The sequence below is a fragment of the Rhinatrema bivittatum genome, chromosome 2 (assembly GCF_901001135.1).
Source record: "Rhinatrema bivittatum chromosome 2, aRhiBiv1.1, whole genome shotgun sequence".
In the NCBI taxonomy this organism is placed as follows: domain Eukaryota; kingdom Metazoa; phylum Chordata; class Amphibia; order Gymnophiona; family Rhinatrematidae; genus Rhinatrema; species Rhinatrema bivittatum.
In genome coordinates, this window is record NC_042616.1 from 455697252 (window position 1) to 455717474 (window position 20223).

Below are 20223 nucleotides of genomic sequence, written 5' to 3' on the forward strand. Positions count from 1 at the left end.
ACAGGAAGGGCTGGGCGAGGTTTCTGGAAACATTAAGAATATGGCTAATTATTTCCTACCGATATCTCACTAATGTAATTGTGGGCTAAATACAATTCAACAAATGCACTCAGCAACAGCTAAAAGGCACACTTATGTAGATATAATACCTACAGTACCTAATGTAATCTGCATTGCAGTGCCTAAAAAGCAGAATATAAATCAACTAAATTAACTGGGTGGGGGGAGACTAGATAGGAAGGATCTTGGTATCATTTTTGTATATTTTAGTTGATGCCTTTTTTCAGATTTTTCTGTTTTCATATAAATATGTAAATTAGAACAGTGTCATGTCATGTTACAGTTTGTATGTGTTTACTGCATCACAAAGGAAGATAAAAAAAATGTTTCCAGCTGTTAGCCAATCATTGTAAATGATTTGAATTTCAAATATTTTTATGCATGGTTTAGTAAAAAAAAAAAAAAAAAAAGCTTCCTATTTTAGGCCTCTAAAAACTTCCTTTCAAGATTCCACAGCTAAGATATGCAACCTGAAGCACTACTGGCCCATCCTGATGAGCAAGTTACTGAAGAGCAGACATCGGGACTGCTGCTTGCATGTGCTATGTCAGCCTTATTCTCAAAAGCAACCCAGCAATACACCCTCACCTGGCACATAGAAAAAGTTGGTCCCAGACTTTAACAAGACCTAAAAGAGAATAGTAAATAAAGTACTATTTTTCTAGCTTATGCTCATCTGAAAGCAGAGGTGATCCAAAAAGCCCTTTCCCAGGTCAGTAAATACATGATAAAAAAAGGAGTGTATATAGGACTAAGGGTGATATCTATTATGGAAAATAAATTTGTGTTTGTATCTTCAATTGAATTTAAAGAGAGAAAAGTACCTTTTTCTCCTGAGAAAAAAACTGCTAAAAGCAAGAAAGCAACTGGTAAAGAAATCAGGGATGCCACAGTGACAGTTAATCAGCCTGGAGAGATTTCCAATCATAAAAAATATACAAAAAACATTTTAAAATGGATAGTCAACAGACCTAATGTGAAAAAGCCAGAACACTGTAGAAAGGCTGTTAACAGTAACTTCTTTTAGCGCATACTGCAATTCCAAGAAAAGCAAATGCCTTTTAAGGAGTTTACAAATTTCTCCAGACGCCATCTCCTTAAGGTGATTTTGACTGTTATAGACTGTGAACAGAAAGGAAAGGATTGCTGAAGGGTGAAAAGAAAGTTAAAAAGAGCAACAGAGGAAAAAAAATAAGGGGAGACACACACACACATGAAGAAATAAGAGATGAGACAGAAGAGGGAGAAACAAAATATTCAAGTAAAAAAAAAAAGAGGGCTCTGTTTCTCACCAGAATGTAAATTAGTATTGCACCCATTTTTTTTTTAAATCAAAATGACTGTTCTGCTGTGGAATATGATCTCTCTAAGAGAAGGAGAATCTGAGCCTGTGCCAAGACAAATGGGGCCTCAGAGTCCAGGCCAAGAGGGAGGTAGAGAGCTGCTGGGAGGAGCAGCAACATAGCACAGAACCTCCTGTCTGCCTTGAAATAGGAGAAAGGCTCAGGAATTTAAGCCGCCAGTGCCATCTGTAAGAACAAGTCTCAGCTGCTCCCATCCAACTCTTGGTCCCGAGAACCTCCCCCAAATCCAATGCTCCTCAAACAAAGAAAACACCATTAAATCGAAAGTCAGAAAAGGAGCCATCAAAAATCATTAAACAAACTGCAAAAAATAAAGAATGGAGCAGCAGGGGATGAGACAAACCTGTAAATTAATGTTTAACAATCTCCTAGCTAATTTTTTTTATTTTTATTTTTATTTTTTTTTAGTACTGGCATGACTTTTCTTACTGAATTTGTCTAAGAAGTCCACAGGTGACACAGTAGCAGAGAGTTTTAGAGGTGGAACAGTAAGCCTGTTGATAATGTAGGAATGAAAAGTGGCTGAGAAGCAAAAGGTCCAAGAGTGAAGCCTTTGCATCCCTCCCCCGGCACACACTAAATATGCCCCCCATCTGACAAGGAATACGGGCCCAGTTGCAAAGTACTGTAAAGAAAAAAAATTATTTTATCCATCAAGATGCACCGGTGATTAATCAAATTCTCACCCGTGGATGACAAATCTCACCAAAAAATTGTTTCCTATACATAAACTTCAATTTAAAAGGAATATCAATGAAAACAGCCCATTATTACGGAGACAATAAGTTGCTCGAGTAACATAACTTTAGACATCCCCATTTTTCAATCTAAATGAACATGCAACCACCTTTAAATCATAAAATATATCTTTTTCTCATACTTAGTTCCTTTCTGCATAAGCTTGCAGAACTGCCCTTTTATACTCTGCTCCCGAAACTGGTCCTAAAAGGATTATTGGCCAATTCAGAGACTGAATGATCTAAGGTTATTAGTACTCATTATTGTCCTTAGTATTTATTTATAATATCTATATGCAGCTCATAGAGAACAGGGTGGGAGCAGCAATACTGTGCTAACAGCTACACATTCTTGCTGGGTGAGTTCTACATTCTCATCAAAAGCACCACTGCCACAGCAGTGTGAGAAGTAAAAAGAAGAGGGAGAAGCCATACAGGGAAGTCGCTCAGAACTTTGGAAATGGTAATTTTATGGTGGTTTCTGGCCCCATCTATAGCAGGACTTAATAACAGATTGACAAGTATCAGTAAGTCACCTTCCAAAGCTTGTTGGACCTCTAATCAAGGACCTATGCTCAGTGAACAGCTTCTTGGAAGGCCAGCAGGAGCCAGTCACAAGTACTAAATGAAGAACTCCCTACCACAGACTCACATACAGAACTGCAGGTCTCCTGAAATTCAATTTAGTAGCGACACTGGGCCTGTGTAGGATCAAACAAGGGAGAGAAAACAGACAAGGGGACTGATGATTCATCTAGTAGCACACTTCTATACACTCTCTGCCACATGGTCAGAAAAGGACAGCAATCCTATTCTTTCCCCACCCCCATCAGGTTCTCTGTCTCCAGTTTTTGATGAGAAACAGATCCACATAAGAAAAAAATAACTTGCCAGCACAGCACTAAAGCATCCAAGAAAGGGCAGGGCTTCTCTCCCCATGAAAGCATGCATCTTCAACTTTCATTGTGAATAGAAAATATATCCCTGTATAATTTCTGGATCTCTACCATTCTAGTTTTCTCCGGAAAAAGGAGGTCAAAACTTGGCCTGAAGCTCCATTCCACAGGGGTGACAGGGTGATGCTGTTGAGGGGAGAGGGGAAACAACAGTGAAGACAGAGGGAAATGAAGTTTATTTGCAGATACTTTACACCAAATCCCTCCAGAGGTTAGAAAAGCAATAATCTTTCCCCCTGCCCAGGATAGACTTGCAATGTTTGAAAACCATCAACAATATAGTACTTACTATTATAATATATTACAAATGTATTAGAATTTACAACAAGGAAAATCCTATGATCTTGTTATTCAATTTTAGAAAATTTATTTTTATACCATGGAAGTGATTTTCCAAGCGAGGGAGGGGAGATATTTTTGCGAGAAAATTAGATACATTGCTACCAATTAGAGCACCCAATGCTAGCTTCCTTTCAAGATTCATTTTCTTCCAAGATACCACAGCTAAGATATGCAACCTGAAGCACTACTGGCCCATCCTAATAAGCAAGCCTGTATCTAGGCTTCTGGGTGACAAAAATCTTATGCTAAGTTGCATTCAAGACATCAGGAAAACAGCTTATAGTAACCAACTTAAAGAATGAATGCTCATCTAGTAAAACAAGATCAAAATGCTGGTTCTCATAGCAAAGTATCATGAGAATTACAGGTCATAATAAAGCCTGCACTCGAGCAGTAAAAAACTAGTGAGGTTCTCCTTTGTCCCCTCTGTCTGTAATGGTAGTATGCTGAAAAGTTGTCCATAGCAGAGTAGCTGCAAGCATGTTTGTAAAGAGGTGCAATAATAAAACATATTGAGGAATCTCACTGGACACAAGACACCGTAGAGGCAAACTAGTGGTTACAATATTGGTCTGTGATTCGGGGGGGGGGGGGGTTGGCACATTGTGCAAATCACTGTCTGATTTCACATTTAGCATTTCTGGCATCAACATTGCTTTAAGAATGCTATATAAAAGTATTTAAACACAAAAAATTAAGAACTTTTATTTAAATGTAATTAGTGCCAGTTTAGCAGCAAGTCACAACAGCAAAGATACACAAAAATACTTAAGACACCTATTTTCTTTCCAATAAATCATACACATTTCTGGTCTCTCCAGACCATACTCAAACTTGTGCTCCCTTCTAAAAGTTAGGAAGATAAAACAAATCCAAGATGCATGCCTTGAGACATCTACTCTTATTTACAAAAACTCACCACAGCAAACCAGGATCTGGACTAGCTCACTACCTTGCTCTAAATCTAACCAGAAAGATATGCTTATTAAAGTGCTTCTTGATTTGCAAGTGGAATAGTAAGAGTGCTTCTTGCCAGCACACACATTCTTCTCTAATAAGGGACATTCTCGTCAGATAATAGGAATTAAAAAAAACCAAAACTTGTGTCTTCACTTGATTGTTAGCATCCAATAATTTGTTTTCCATGCAATCTTCCCTCAATTAAAAAAGAAATGCAAATGTGTTGTCAGTGCTGCGACCCACTGTAATAGCAGCTTTAGATATACATATAGTACAAGATATTGAAAGTATTTTTTCTGGCATTTTTTTTTATGGTAGAACAATATGGAGATGAAAAACCAGATGAAAATTTGAGAATATTTGTAGAAAACTCACAATAGAGGGATTGGTCCAGTCTGAAAATAAAATAAAAAAAAAAAAAAAAATCAGCTGTCATTATTATGAGTGTCACAGCAATGCGCTTAAGCACACTTTTTAAATAATTTCACCAAATAGCAAAAAGTTCCAAAAGCTTTTCTAAAAATCAAGTTATAATGGTATTACTGAGCTTGAGTGCAGTATCACATGGATGCTATGTGATGGCCACCCAGGAGATTTCTATAAAGTAGGCAATATCTATTTTAGTTTGAGTATCTACATCAGTATTTAAAAAATAAAAAAAAAAATTTACAACTGGCAAGAACTTACATTCAAAGTTTAAATTTCAGCCCTTCCACTGATTTTATAGAAGAATACAAATATACTAAAGCAACAGGCTTTGAAGTGGCAAATGAGATTTAATATGGATAAGTACAGGATAATGCACTAGGCACACAAAAATACACTGGTGTGATATGCTTGGACTATGGCAGTACTTGCAAACACTACCCAAGAAAAAAAACTTAGGAATATCCGTTGATAAACTAGGAAGTACTGCAAAAATCAATCAGCAGAAGTCAAATTTGAAATATGCTGGAGTGCATTACATTGTGGGGAGGAGGGGAACAGATATGGTGGTTGAGGAAACAAGGGACATCTTTCAAATGCATAAATAAGGCATTCTTCATTCAGAAAATAGTTCAGTTTTGGGTATCCACCCCCAAAGAAAATAAGAAAAAAAAAGTCACTAAGCTAAATAAAGGAAACAGAAGCCCTTATGGATGTTGGAATAAATTGGGGCCATATGTGTTAGAAAAAAAAAATAATTAGGGAGGGTTAATTGTATTATACAAATATCAATGAAGCCTTCAGGGATTTTGAAGGGCAGTCTTTCTTGCAGGAACCATGATCTAATAAGGGGAAAAAGCATAGGAGGTAATTTTCAAAAGGATACATGTGTTTAAAACTTGGTTTTATGCATTAAGTGGGCTTTTGAAAACTGCTACTATATATGCTACTGAATTGTCAAAAGGTTTTACATGCGTAAAAGTTCTTTTGTAAATTACTACAATCCATGCTACTTTTAGGAGCATGCATCTATTTGAAAATTACCTCCACAGAATTCAATGCCTATCAAAGCTTAGTTGTTTAGTCAGTCCATTGACTGCTAGATAAATGAGATGTTATCAACCTGAACAGGATGGAGTCTTAAGTTGAACCAACTTGCTATTAGCTTGGGGCTAGCTTAATTTGTGAATAGCCTACTTGCCAAGTACCATATTTTATTCTACCCACACCGATAATCATACTTCTAAATCTTCCCAAATATATGCACCATGGAACGTACCTACTGTATATTTAGCCAGATCCTATCGATTACTACATTTATTGTAATTTCTTGTTCTTTAATCCCCAGTTTCTTTATCCAAGTTTATCCTCCTGTTCGATGTAATTGCACTCTGTCGTGCCTGTTTAATGTTATAATGTAAACCGAATTGATATGCAACATTGCTACATGAATTTCGGTATATAAAAATGTTAAATAAATAAATAAATAAATTCTTGTTTAGTCAACATCTTTTAACTTGTGTGTCCACTACCATCTAGTCAATGTCCTGGATGTTTTATCTTCATTTTATTAATTACATATATTATGTATGTTATTATGAACTGCTTGGATATCTGTTTTTACAGACAGTATATTAAATTAAATTTACCCAAACAGTGGAGACAGATATAGCTACAACTCTAAATTCAGAAAAAGATGTGGCAAGTTTTGTAGAGACAAGATTGAAGGGAATGATAATATAGTAATACACGAGGGGAAAAATATTGATTCAGGAACTTGGGTTTCTCACAATATTTGGGATAAGGGAATTATTTTACTGTACTGCTGATACACCTACATATTAGAGCTGCATAAGTTGTATGTGACCCTATTTTGTATTTTGGTGATTCTTTTCTGAATAAGTTGAAAATATAATGTAAACAGGATGTGCCCCAACTCAAACAAAAGATCAAAATGTGACCAACCACCCCAGATTGATCAAACTGTTAGCGTTTATGAAGTTAGGGTGACACACTTATTTTAGAAGATAACATTGTCATTTGATTAATATTATTCAGGTTTGCAAATTGTTTGTATACACAATGGATTTGAGTTGCAGTGAATCAAATTTATATCCAGATTGGAATGTTAGGAAATTACTTTGTTAAAAAAGTTATTCTCTCTATAGAACATACTTGACCATACTATTGAATCTCCTCTGCTGCCCCAAATCCCACCCTCAATCCAATGCAGTCCAGTTACATTTTGTCACTGTGATGTGCTTTCCTTATTGAGCTGTGATGACTCGGAGATGGCCGGGGCAACTATAACTTATTCTGTGTATTGCAAGTTCTTTATTTTGGGTAAACATCTTTTTAAGTAAACGGTACTAGTCATGGCTAAATGATTCAATGTTGTTATTAGAACTCATTTTTATAATAGCTGTTCAGGAATTAACGGATGTGCGAAGTTTATAAATAGACCCAAATGTATTTGTGGTTTTTTTTAAGAAACTTTGCAGTTAGTAGTTGGATTTTTTGGTTTTCATTTGAGTTTGACCTCTTAGTAGCTGAGGGAGAAATTTTGAATAGATCAGCTGTTTTTTTGTTTGCTTTAAAAAAAACTCTTGAAAATCTATTGCCTACCTACTGGTAAATAAGAATTTTACTTTGGAGGTTTACTGATGTTTCACAAAGGCAGACTAGGCAAAAAGTTGTAACTTTGGTCACCACCTTTCTTCCAGAGTAATATTCAGAAGACAGGTGCTCTTCATTGTATTTAAAAGTCAGTCAAGGCAAGAGGTATCACACCAGTAGGGTTTATGGAATTTTGCTAGCTAAATTAGTGTTCTAGTGGTGTTGCTATAAGACTTCTCTTCAGATTGAATAAACCAGAGTATTATTCTAGGTTCCTTTATAGCTAGAATCCAAGTGCTGGTTCTGAGTAATGAGCTGAGGAGTCCTTTCTTGGCCTTTTGGGTGAGAGTGAGAACTTGTGCAATATATGCCCTGCCACACAACCCCACTGGGGACATGTGTAACTATTTTTGCTAAAACAGGAAGATTAAATCTTCTGTTAAGAATTTTAAAAATTAGGTATTAACGTCTATTACAGTTTCATTCTCCTGTATATTTGCTTTATAATGCTTCAGAAGTAGTACTTGTCTACTGGGATAGAGGGAGTGTGCACCACAGGTCACTTTAATGACACTTGGAATGGAAGGATAACATTAAGTAAGCTCCTTCCAGAGCTGCCTGATCATACAAAGACACTATAGCATTAGGTCTCTAGGGAAAGAGAAAATTTTGTAATGGGAGATGTCAAGCATATTCCAGTGATAATTTTATGGACCCAAGCCTTTGTCACCCTCTGTAGTGTTTGGTTCTTGAATCTGCCAGGACAGATTGATTCATGACTTTTGAGTATATGAGCAGACTGAATATGGTAATGTGCAGAGCCAAGATGAGAAGTTCCAAAGAGCAACTAATTGAGACCATTAGAGGTTCTTGATACACAAATTTAAACAAAGAATATATTTTCTAATTTATTGGTAACACTTTTTAAAAGACTTTCAATTAATGTTGTCAAGAGTACTTGAATGAAAGAATTCATTTCCCATCACTGTAAAAGAGTAGGTGCAATAAAGATAGCAGTAGTACAAGCTTGCCCTCATATGTGCCTCAGCTTTGTAAAGGTAAATTTGTTCCTTAGTCGCTTTGCTACTTAAGCTTATTACCTAAAATCTGTCTTAATGTAGTAATACAGAGAAGGGAAAAAAATCTGTGTATATAGAGAATATAGCATATTATCTACTCTTGCCCCATAACCAAATTCTTCCCAAATTTAGTTACTGCTGCCAGCAAGAATTCTTTAAAGAAAAAAGCCTTTGGTTATTTGCTGCCAATGTTATATTAAATAATTTTTAGCTAGCTATATAGTCTTCTAGCATTTATTTGATTAATCATTTTCTCTGTGCAAGGGTGGAAAACCTTTTAGAAATCATAAGTGCTAGGGAAAAGTTTTTGTTTAATCTTTTTTTTTTTAATCTAATTTTCGCTCCTCTTCAGCAGTTGAGAGTGGTTCCTCTTCATTCCAGTATGCGCTGCTGTTTCTGGCCCCAGCCCATTTTTCTAGTATGGGGGCCACTGCTGCTTTTTTTCTGGCCCTGGGCCTCCAAACCTTCTTCCTGACACAAAAACTGCTGATCTTTTTGGCCTGGTGGCTAGCACCAGTTGCCAAACTTGAGTTGTCTGGGCAATCTGTTGCCCAGATGTTTTCCATCCTTTTTAATGTCGTGCAATATGTGGTACAATTCCACAATTTGTTACCTCAATACTATTGAAAATGATAAATGATACGTTAATGTTGGATATATTTTTTTTCTGTTTCCTGCAGCAATTTTTTTTTTTTTTTTTTGCTTTTTGGGTTTGCTAGTTGTCCCCTATTTCCTTCTTCCTATGGGCCAGATGGCCCACAACTAAATCTGACCCACACTAAAGCTCTGAGCTGCAATATTTGTTCAGTACAAAAAACATATTGGCACACTGGAGTGTAAAAAGTTAGAGAAAACTCAGACACCAGCAATAATTTTTAGGAACTGGGATGTGGGGAGATGTATATATAGTTTTATTTTTTAATGTATCTGAATTTTTTTTTTTTGCTCTCTCTTTTTAACTTTTTCCTCCTCTCTAGCTTCTCTTCTCCAATTCCTCACTTCTGTGGCCCAGCAATTACTTCTGGGCCTGAGCCCTCACCCTAGCAACCACTACATCTCCTGGCTCCACAGACTTCCCCCTCCTGGTCCTTCACCTCAAAATTATCCACTCTGTTGGCAGATATCAGGTGCCAAATTTCAGACACTCAAGTGACCTGATATTCAGGGTTTTTCCCCTAATCATGCTGTCACCTTTGGCTTTGTGAAACACAATCTTCTGAGAGAAATCATAAAGAAGGGGGGTGGAAGACAAGAAGAAACATTTGAATGAAGAGCTTTGTGAAAGAGAAAGAGGGCCAGAGAAAAAGAGAACTAGAGAGATATACATATTAAACTTTTATTGAACATAAAGATTAACTGAAGATGATGATGTACATGAGCTTTCAAGATCATACAGGTCACGAAGAAGGGTATGATGTAGTTTTTCAGATAATCCTTATGTTGGTTCAACAAAAAAAATCACAAGCTGCAAAGAATCCAGTTCTCTCCAGAACCAATATGGCTGCTAGAATTCTTGCAATAAAATAGTTGTTTTGATTTCTGGCTAAGAACATAAGAAAATGCCATACTGGGTCAGACCAAGGGTCCATCAAGCCCAGCATCCTGTTTCCAACAGTGGCCAATCCAGGCCATAAGAACCTGGCAAGTACCCAAAAACTAAGTCTATTCCATGTAACCATTGCTAATGGCAGTGGCTATTCTCTAAGTGAACTTAATAGCAGGTAATGGACTTCTCCTCCAAGAACTTATCCAATCCTTTTTTAAACACAGCTATACTAACTGCACTAACCACATTCTCTGGCAACAAATTCCAGAGTTTAATTGTGCGTTGAGTAAAAAAGAACTTTCTCCGATTAGTTTTAAATGTGCCCCATGCTAACTTCATGGAGTGCCCCCTAGTCTTTCTACTATCCGAAAGAGTAAATAACCGATTCACATCTACCCGTTCTAGACCTCTCATGATTTTAAACACCTCTATCATATCCCCCCTCAGTTGTCTCTTCTCCAAGCTGAAAAGTCCTAACCTCTTTAGTTTACTTAAACTTCCATCTATACCTAGATCCATAATATGCATAACTTCAGAAAGTTACATGTTTTCATTTCACAAGCTATAAATGACTATCATTCATAAGAGGTAGAACCACATACAATTTACCATAAAGCAGATGATGAAAGATTTACACCTAATTTGCAAGGTGTAAACTAATAACTAAGCATAACAGTGCATGAGGATTGTTAGAGGATGAGTGGCTGTGGACTTTACAGAGGAAACTAGAAAATTGGAGAAGAATGCATGAATGGCAAAAACAAATTAATAGCTGGAGTGTATGAACAGCACTGGCATGAGATGACCTGGAAAGGTAGTGGCAAAAATTAAAATCATAGATATCTCATGAATATGTTGACCTAAACAGTTTTTGTTTGCATGTGTAATCAAATACATATTTGGTAATCATGCCTACAGTGAATTAAAAATTTCACATCTGTACAGCACATGTCCACTGCATATTTTTTGCAAGGAAATATTTAAATCATACATTTTTGGGGGGGGGAAATATGTGCCTTTGTCATCATCACATATGAGAAACAAAAGGAATATGATCTATCAGTGCTGTTTTCATTCATTATGAGGGACTAAATGACTAACTTGGGTCCTTGTCACATATGTAGCAGACGCTTTTAAAAACTAAAATAAAGCCATATGCAACTCCTTTAAACATTTTCCATGTTTAAGCTAAATATAAATTCTGAAGCAGGTGGTACTTGATCACGTAAACAGTTACATACACTTGTCTTGACTGGATAAAAAGCAGAAAAATATATACATATGTACACATAATAAGAACATACTATTTATTTACACATACTTCAGTGTTCTTTTGTCTATGTATGAGATGCATGGTATATTGTTTTTGTATTTAAGTGTATGCATTCCCTGATGTTTAGGAGTGGCATCTCTGTGTATTCTGGCTCTTGATTACTCTGCAACCTGCCTAACAATCATGTATTTGTTTTAAAAATTTTGCATACTGTCTACTCCAAAATTCAAGACGCACCATTAGATTTTTATTTACTTTTTTAATCACAATATGAACCATACATCTGGTGAGGGGGAAAGGGAGAAGGGACAGAGGTGATCAAAATGGGGGAAACATTGAAACATTCCATAGAGTATACTTAAAATGTATTAACCCTCTCCTCCTCAAACCAGACAAGATCTGGCAAAGTACTGCCTGACTTCTAACCATAAAGCTCAGAATTTAACAGCATTGCAGTGGACTTGCTTTACAGAATTATTTTTCACTATTTTTATTGCTCTTCCCAACCAATCCCCCAGCACCAGAAACATCCTTAAAAGGACAGCTAGTATCTGAAATAAATCTTTCCTTAGCTCTGCTTTAAAGGGTGGGATAACCTGGTTTATTATAGTTTAGGATCATGAATGCACATCCCTTAACACTTTACTCTTTGGCTGCATACTTGGTTTTATTGTAATGGTAAATCTTGGACATTCCTGTCTCACCTTCTTCCACCCATCCCATTCAAGCGTATTTAAGATGTTATTGAGCCCTGGAGGTCAGAGCACAGAGGAGAAAACACAACCTTTACACCTTGGATATAAGTGTGATCCATTCCAAATGCAGCCAGTCTTGTAAGAAATGGCAAGTATTTTTGTTGGGGTTTTTTTTGTTTTGTTTTTTTTATGCAGGGTTGTGGGAAGGAGGATGTAAAAAATTACATTTTCACTGATGTCCTTGGCTGAGGCATGTCCATGTGTTTTACACCATGCCCTTGCAGCCATCCTCCTCCTTCACAAAAAAAGCAAAAAAAAAAAAAAAAAAAAAAGAATTCATGGAAATGGATTTCATTTTAATTAAATAATTTTTTAATGCCTCAGATTTAACAGAGTGCTTTTTAAGGGACTAGGGAAGAAACAATGGAACAAAATTCCCAACCCTATAGGAACCTTGCTCCTGATCTGCAGAAAACGCTGAGAATTTCTTAATCTACCTATTTTTTTTAAGCAAATCTAATCTCAATCTTCAGTATTCAAAAAAGGCCAGGTCTTTTTTTCTCTTCCTTTATACAACAGATTTCTTTCACCTCCCAACATACAATAGTTGTTTACAACCCTTTTTGCCGTAGCAAATAATATCCCGTCTCTCTTTCTTCAAGACTCATCATACACATATGTATAGAAAAGTACGCAGTCACAATCGCGTTACCTATTGCAAGACCAAGAAACCGAGTTCCGTACAAAAACAAGTTAAAATTAGAAAGCGGTGGAAAGAAATTGAGGATTCCCCAGGCCCCTCCCTTCGTCCATCCCAAAATTCTACTTTTAACCTTTAATCTTCGTGCTCTCTCCCCGCCTCCTCCTGCTAAAAGCCAACCTCGGCACCTCTGCAGTCCCCCTCCCATGCTCCACACAACACGGAGACAAAGGAGTGATACCATTCCCTATAGGGCGGGCTGGTTGCAGCTGCTCTGCGCAGGAAACAGAAAGCTGTAGGGTGAAAATTCAGGCAGAAAAGGCAAAACATGGGGAAGGCAGCTCTAGTGACAACCCCGTCATTTCTTTCATCCGATCCCTACTACCCCCACCTACATCAAGCCAGCAGTCTCGAGCACTGCAGCTACCACACCATACCTGAGTTACCATTTTCTTTTTCTCCATAAACCAATGCGGCAGTGAGAGAGGGCGAGAAATAAAAGTCTGGTTCCCGAGCTACCGCAGCTCCCTCCTAACCGCCTACTCGCTCGCAGATCTTCCGCAGCAGCCTCGAAAGCTCTTTTGTCGTCTTTTCGCGTGATTTTATTCCTCGTTTTTGCCTTTTCTTTCCCTCTCACTCTCTCGTGCTTGCTTCTTCCTTTCTTTCCCCGTCCTCTCTCAGGCAGATGGCTGGTATAAGCTCCACCTCCTAAGGCCTCGGGTAATTAATCAGAGCCCGGCCACTCCTCTCACTCTCCCCTCCTCCTTTACTGTCCATGCCTCCACCTTCCCCTGCATTGTAGGCTACCGCCAAGCTCTGACTTCCAGTCACAAGCCAGCAGCCTGCGGGAAGAGGAGGAACAGCGCAGTTACTTCCTCCGATCGCTCAGCCTTTTTAGCTCTGCGCCCGTCTCATACTCCCACCATTTCTGTCTGCCTCATTCTTATCTTTACTATCCTTTTCTATGTGCGTTGTACCTCATTTTCTTTAAACTACGGTTTTGCTTGCTCCCTTTTCTCTAGGTCTGGTTTCTGGTCGAAGGTGCTGCTAATTTTTTTTCCAGAGCATACGTACTACTGTTATGCACCTAACTTTAACAAGTGAGAAGAGATTGCCATCTTGAGCTGTTTGTTTCCTCCCTCTGCTGAGCTGTTCCTACTACAACTGCCACTTAATGCTGCCACTAGAGATCCAAACGTCATCTTTTTTTCACTCATTTTCCATCTTTCTTCCCTTTATGGTCAGCATTAAAACTAGGCACTGAAATTCAGTGTACAGTTTCTAAAAAAAAATAGCATGTACATTAACACCCAATACAGTACTTATAATTCATTAAAAATATGTAAAAACCAGAAAATGTGCACAGAAAAACAAGTTTACACACACAAAACATGATTTGTGTGTACAAATCACATTTTCAATGCCTATGTGTACAAAAATGTTTTCCACGCAAAAAGTATTGTTTGGGTCTGTAAATCATATGCCTGGAAAACTATTTGAGCACATATTTATAATAAGACTGAATGGCGCTATCCATTTACATACCCCTCAACAAAATTCGGATCTGCAAACAAGCAGCTCGATACAGTAACATTCATTTGAAGATTTCTCGTGTGTAACGAGCTTGCTGCGCACAATTCGGACGCGTAAGGCAAACCAGCGATACAGTCTCCAGTTTCGCGCGTCCGTAGCGCTTCTTAAAACAGACTCGTAACCCTTCCCCACCCGGCATGTAAATGAACGAATTAGCTGTATAATATAGAAACATAGAAATGACGGCAGAAGAAGACCAAACGGCCCATCCAGTCTTCCCAGCAAGCTTCACATTTTTTTCTCATACTTATCTGTTTCTCTTAGCTCTTTGGTTCTATTTCCCTTCCACCCCCACCATTAATGTAGAGAGCAGTGATGGAGCTGCAACCAAGTGAAATATCAAGCTTGATTAGTTAGGGGTAGTAGGGGTAGTAACCGCCGCAATAAGCAAGCTACACCCATGCTTATTTGTTTTACCCAGACTGTTATTCAGCCCTTATTGGTTGTTTTTCTTCTCCCCTGCCGTTGAAAGCAGAGAGCTATGCTGGATATGCGTGAAGTATCAGTTTTTCTTCTCCCCTGCCGTTGAAGCAGGATGTGCACTGAAAGTGAAGTATCAGGCTTATTTGGTTTGGGGTAGTAACCGCCGTAACAAGCCAGCTACTCCCCGCTTTGTGAGTGCGAATCCTTTTTTCTTCTCCCCTGCCGTTGAAGCAGAGAGCTATGCTGGATATGCGTGAAGTATCAGTTTTTCTTCTCCCCTGCCGTTGAAGCAGAGAGCTATGCTGGATATGCGTGAAGTATCAGTTTTTCTTCTCCCCTGCCGTTGAAGCAGAGAGCTATGCTGGATATGCGTGAAGTATCAGTTTTTCTTCTCCCCTGCCGTTGAAGCAGAGAGCTATGCTGGATATGCGTGAAGTATCAGTTTTTCTTCTCCCCTGCCGTTGAAGCAGGGAGCTATGCTGGATATGCGTGAAGTATCAGTTTTTCTTCTCCCCTGCCGTTGAAGCAGAGAGCTATGCGTGAAGTATCCGTTTTTCTTCTCCCCTGCAGTTGAAGCAGAGAGCTATGCTGGATATGCATTGAAAGTGAAGTATCAGGCTTATTTGGTTTGGGGTAGTAACCACCGTAACAAGCCAGCTACTCCCCACTTTGTGAGTGCAAATCCTTTTTTCCACATTTCCTCTTGCTGTTGTAGCTTAGAGCGATGTTGGAGTCACAGTAACCATGTGTATGTTTATTGAATAAGGGTATTGTCTCCAGGCAGTAGCCGTCATTCTGGCTAGACACCCACTCTTTATTGACGGCCTCTTGATTTTATGGATCCACAGTGTTTATCCCACGCCCCTTTGAAGTCCTTCACAGTTCTGGTCTTCACCACTTCCTTCGGAAGGGCATTCCAGGCATCCACCACCCTCTCCGTGAAGAAATACTTCCTGACATTGGTTCTGAATCTTCCTCCCTGGAGCTTCAAATCGTGACCCCTGGTTCTGCTGATTTTTTTCCTATGGAAAAGGTTTGTTGTTGTCTTTGGATCATTAAAACCTTTCAAGTATCTGAAAGTCTGTATCATATCACCTCTGCTCCTCCTTTCCTCCAGGGTGTACATATTTAATGAAGGAATTAGCTATTCCCCTCCGATACCGTAACGCGCGCTCAGGTTCTCTCATTAGTAACGCACTGTTTTGCCGCGGCCGTAACGTGTTAGTTTACCGCCTCCCCCTAGTAGGAGTTAGGACTGTGAGTCTAGTAACAAATCCATCGACACCGCTTAAGACACTCAAAAACAATAAAACACAATAAAAAAAAAAGCGATACAGAGATGATCGAGAAAATGTAATGATGTGGGACACATAAAACCTGTCAGAAAAAAAAATAAAAATTTTTAAATACCTGTCGGAGGGCCGCGTGGGTCCAGACGGGCGGCGGCGGCGGGAGCCGGGTGGTCGCGTGTTAAATCTAGGCCGCGGGCGGGTGGGCGCCTGTTCCAGGCGGCAGCGGCGGGACACGCGTTAGTTCGAGACGGTCGGTGGGCGGCGGGTGGTCGCGTGTTAAATCTAGGCCGGGTCCGCACAGGCGCGCCTTCATTCACTGCCGGTGGGGGCTGCCGGGGCAGCCCCCACCGGCAGTGAATGAAGGCGTGCCTGTGCGACCCCTGCGATTCGGCGCTCAAGGCAGTCACATGCCATGACGTCACGGCATGTGACTGCCTTGAGCGCCGAATCGCAGGGGTCGCATTCATTCACTGCCGGTGGGGGGCTGCCCCGGCAGCCCCCACCGGCAGTGAATGAATGCTGTGACTGCCTTGAGCGCCGAATCGCAGGGGTCACACAGGCGCGCATTCATTCAGGCGGAGCCGGCGGCTTTTGCCGCCGGCTCCTCCGCCTGGATGAATGAATGCGCGCCTGTGCGACCCGGCCTAGATTTAACACGCGACCACCCGCCGGCCGTCTCGAACTAACGCGTGTCCACCCGCCCCCGCCGCCTGGAACAGGCGCCCACCCGCCCGCGGCCTAGATTAAACACGCGACCACCCCGCTCCCGCCCGCCAGCCGCCTGGACCCACGCGGCCCTCCGACAGGTATTTAAAAAAAAAATTTTTTGAACACTCAGGTTTTTACATATTTTGGGTTGTTTTTTTTTCACTTCATGGTGCCTGTCATTTCAAATGTCATTTGAAATGACAGGTACCAGCGCACCCTGGTTACTGTATAGGCGCTGTATTAAGCGCCTATACAGTAAAATGGGTTACGCGGGCATAACCCTTCCCTACCGCTTTAAAGCCGCGGCATGCATTTGCATGCGATTAGAGGAGAGTATCGGGGAGTTAGTGAAGAGAACTGTGCGTGCGGGGAGGAAGGGTGCGCCTGACACTGCCGCACTGTTATTACCGCGGCCTTACAGGATCGACCCGAAAAGGTTTTTTAATAGTGCCCTCGATTCAAAGGGCGCATTTGAGTGAGGTGAGAGAAAGAGCTATATCAATTGCTGGACCAAAATTGTGGCATTCTCTCCCCACTGAATTATGGTTGCAAAAATGATTTTTAGTTTAAAAAAAATGTGAAGACTTGGCTTTTAAAACAAGCATATTATATTAACGCGATGAATGCTTAGATTAATATTTTACTGTTTCAGCAGACTATTCATGATGGGCGTGGAAAAGGATTGATTGAGGCTTACTCTTTTAATTTGTTCTTAATTTAAGTATTAATGTATTTATATGTTTTTATCTTGTATTGTAAACAGTTGTGATTGATTCAGAATGACAGTATATAAATACAATAAATGTTTTCTATGCATAAAATACTTATGCACACAAAAAATGTTTTCAATGCAGAGAGCATTATGTGCACACAAGAATCATATTTTATGTATGTAAAACAGGTTTTCTTGTACACAAAACATGTTTTCTATACATAAAATCTATATAACAGGTCCTGGCACCAGATCTGCAGCTTCCACCCCTAGACTAGTACTAGTGATGAAAACTTTCTCTAACTCAGATTAGGATTTACATTTAAGTACTAAGAAAACATGAGGCAAACCACCACCTCTCTATGCATTGGGGAGTAATACATAATACCATCATTAGCAAGGAATTTCCAAGTGAGGGCACCAACTTTAGTGCATGATATTGTTCACACATTATCTACCTTATAAATGGGCTCTGACCGACGGACCTGCAAATGCACAGTAGAGAGCAGCTCTACCGCGCATGTGCGGGCGAGCACGTCGGTCAGAGCGGAGCGTGCCCGAAAAAAAAAATGGCACTGGGAGGAGCGGCTGCGGCGCGCCTGAGGGAGGGAGGGACCCCCGGGAGATCTTCCGTCTGCCGGTTGTGGATGAGCTGAAAGGGGAGGGGATTGAGAGAGGGGGAGTGGCTGAGGGGAGGGAGGGGAGGTGGAGGGAGGAGAGAGTGGGGGGAGGGAAGTGAGGAGAGAGGGAGGGAGACTAGAGGGGGGAGGTGAGAGGGTGGGAGGGAGAATAGAGGTGGGAGGGAGAATGAGGGGGGAGGGAGTGGGAAGGAAATGGACCAAAAAAAATTTTTTAAATGTAGCCCGTTGTTACGGGCTTAACGGCTTGTTTGTATATATAATATAGTAACAATGGTAGAAAAAGACCAAATGGGCCATCCAGTCTGCCCAGCAAGTTAGAGAGTTAGGGTAGTAACTGCTATACCATGCAGGTTACCCCCAAGCCTTAAAATGTTAAGGGAAATAATATTTATAATCAAAGCCAAGCAACTGTCAAACCCATAAAATTACTGCTAGCAATATTTTTTGCAGAACCTGAATATGTATACCCTGGAGGAGAGGAAGAGCAGGGGTGATATGATACAGACCTTGAAAGGCTTTAATGATCCATGGTCGTCAACAAACCTTTTCCATTGGAAACAATTTAGTAGAATTAGGGGTCACGATTTGAAAATCCAGGGAGGAAGACTTAGAACCAATGTCAGGAAATATTTCTTCACTGAGAGGGTGGTGGATGCCGGGAATGCCCTTCCGGAGGAAGTGGTGAAGACAAACTATGAAGGATTTCAAAGGGGCATGGGATAAAACACTGGATCCCTAAAGGCTAGAGGATGGGAATAAATAAAAAAGCTTGGGGGTAATCTGCACGGAGCAGCAGTTACTACCGTGGGAAGCTTGCTGGGCAGACTAGATGGACTATTTTGGTCTTTTTCTGCTATGTTACAGCATGAGCAACCTTCTTGATAATTTAGACAATACTGCTCGCTGCATTGGCTACAGATTTTTCATATAATAAATGTGTGCAAAACTGAGTGCATCATTTTGCATCAGCTGTTACTTTTTCTCAGTCCTTTCAGATTTTTTATCTTACCCCTCCTACCCTTTCTTTGCACTCCTTATATGGATGAATGGATAGGTGGATGAGGTGGAGGGGATAGGAGACGTAAATGGAAGAAAAAAATACCACATACAGCAAAAAGGGGTGGGGGAGGGAGCTTCTTTTTAAAGATATGACAGGAGGAAGTGCAAAAGTGCATATCAGGAGAAAGGGGAGGGATATGCAGAGGCTGAAGAAGAAGCTGACTTGCATAACAAAAAGTTCTGGTCATTGTTCACTGTGAAAAAGTCAGGAGCAGGGCCACATAAAATGAACACACACAGGGTTGGAAGAGGGGTAAAACCTCAATTTTAAAAAAACTGTCTCCATGAGGAGCTAGCTAAACTTAAAGTAGATAAAATGATGGGGCTGGACAGGATATAGTTGAGTTGTATCAAGGGAACGTAAGAGCAGTACTGCTAGCTGACTTTTCAATGCTTCTTTAAAGTTAGGAGTAGCTCTGGGGGACTGGAAACAGGTGGATTTAGTTCCTCTTCACAAAAGTGGAAGTAAGGAAGAGGCTGGCAACTACAGCCCAATTAGTCGAACCTCTGTAGTATAAATCCTGCCTTTTTTAATTCAAGCTTCACTCAAAAGCATGTTACAGCATATTAGAAAATTAGCCTACAAAAAGATCATTTGCAGCTTCACATTACAAAGGTGTAAACAGTTTTGAGTAGCAGCAAAATCACAATATAACTTAAATTTAGGTGGCACCTCATAGCCTAGATCTAAATAGAGTTTAGTCATGGTTGTTAATCTAACAGCTTTAACTCTGAGAATAAATAGATCCACAGTAAAACTCTGGATTGTAGCAGCATGTTTAAGGCAGTTCAAGAGGAAATGCCAAATACAGTTTTCCATTGTCCATGGAGCAGCTTTGGTTACCTGGTTTAGCAATAAAGTAGAGTTGCTTACCTGTAACAGATGTTCTCCCAGGACAGCAGGATATTAGTCCTCACATATGGGTGACATCATCAGATGGAGCCTGTCACGGAATACTTTTGTCAAAGTTTCTAGAACTTTGAACTTTGCCCAGCATGCCACTAACCCTGTAGCCACCAGGGGTCCCTTCAATCTCATTT

At 39.9% G+C, this 20223-nt stretch overlaps 1 protein-coding gene across 16 annotated transcripts in view; it reads right to left on the bottom strand.

Moving 5' to 3' along the window:
• RBFOX2 (RNA binding fox-1 homolog 2) overlaps positions 1 to 20223 on the bottom strand; it is a 932501-nt gene that overhangs the window by 633336 nt on the left and 278942 nt on the right. Inside the window, exons 1-2 of one of the 16 annotated variants that reach the window (XM_029590399.1) lie at positions 13192 to 13495; positions 4795 to 4814 (exon numbers count right to left, since the gene is read on the bottom strand). The exons of 13 other annotated variants lie outside the window; for them this stretch is intronic. Coding sequence is in view for 2 of the 3 variants with exons in the window: in XM_029590396.1 (XP_029446256.1) it covers positions 13192 to 13218 (27 nt within the window). In the remaining variant the exon portion in view is untranslated. Of the gene's footprint in view, positions 1 to 4794; positions 4815 to 13191; positions 13499 to 20223 lie in introns of those variants that run through there. 2 more of the 16 variants (XM_029590397.1, XM_029590396.1) reach the window with 2 other exon arrangements.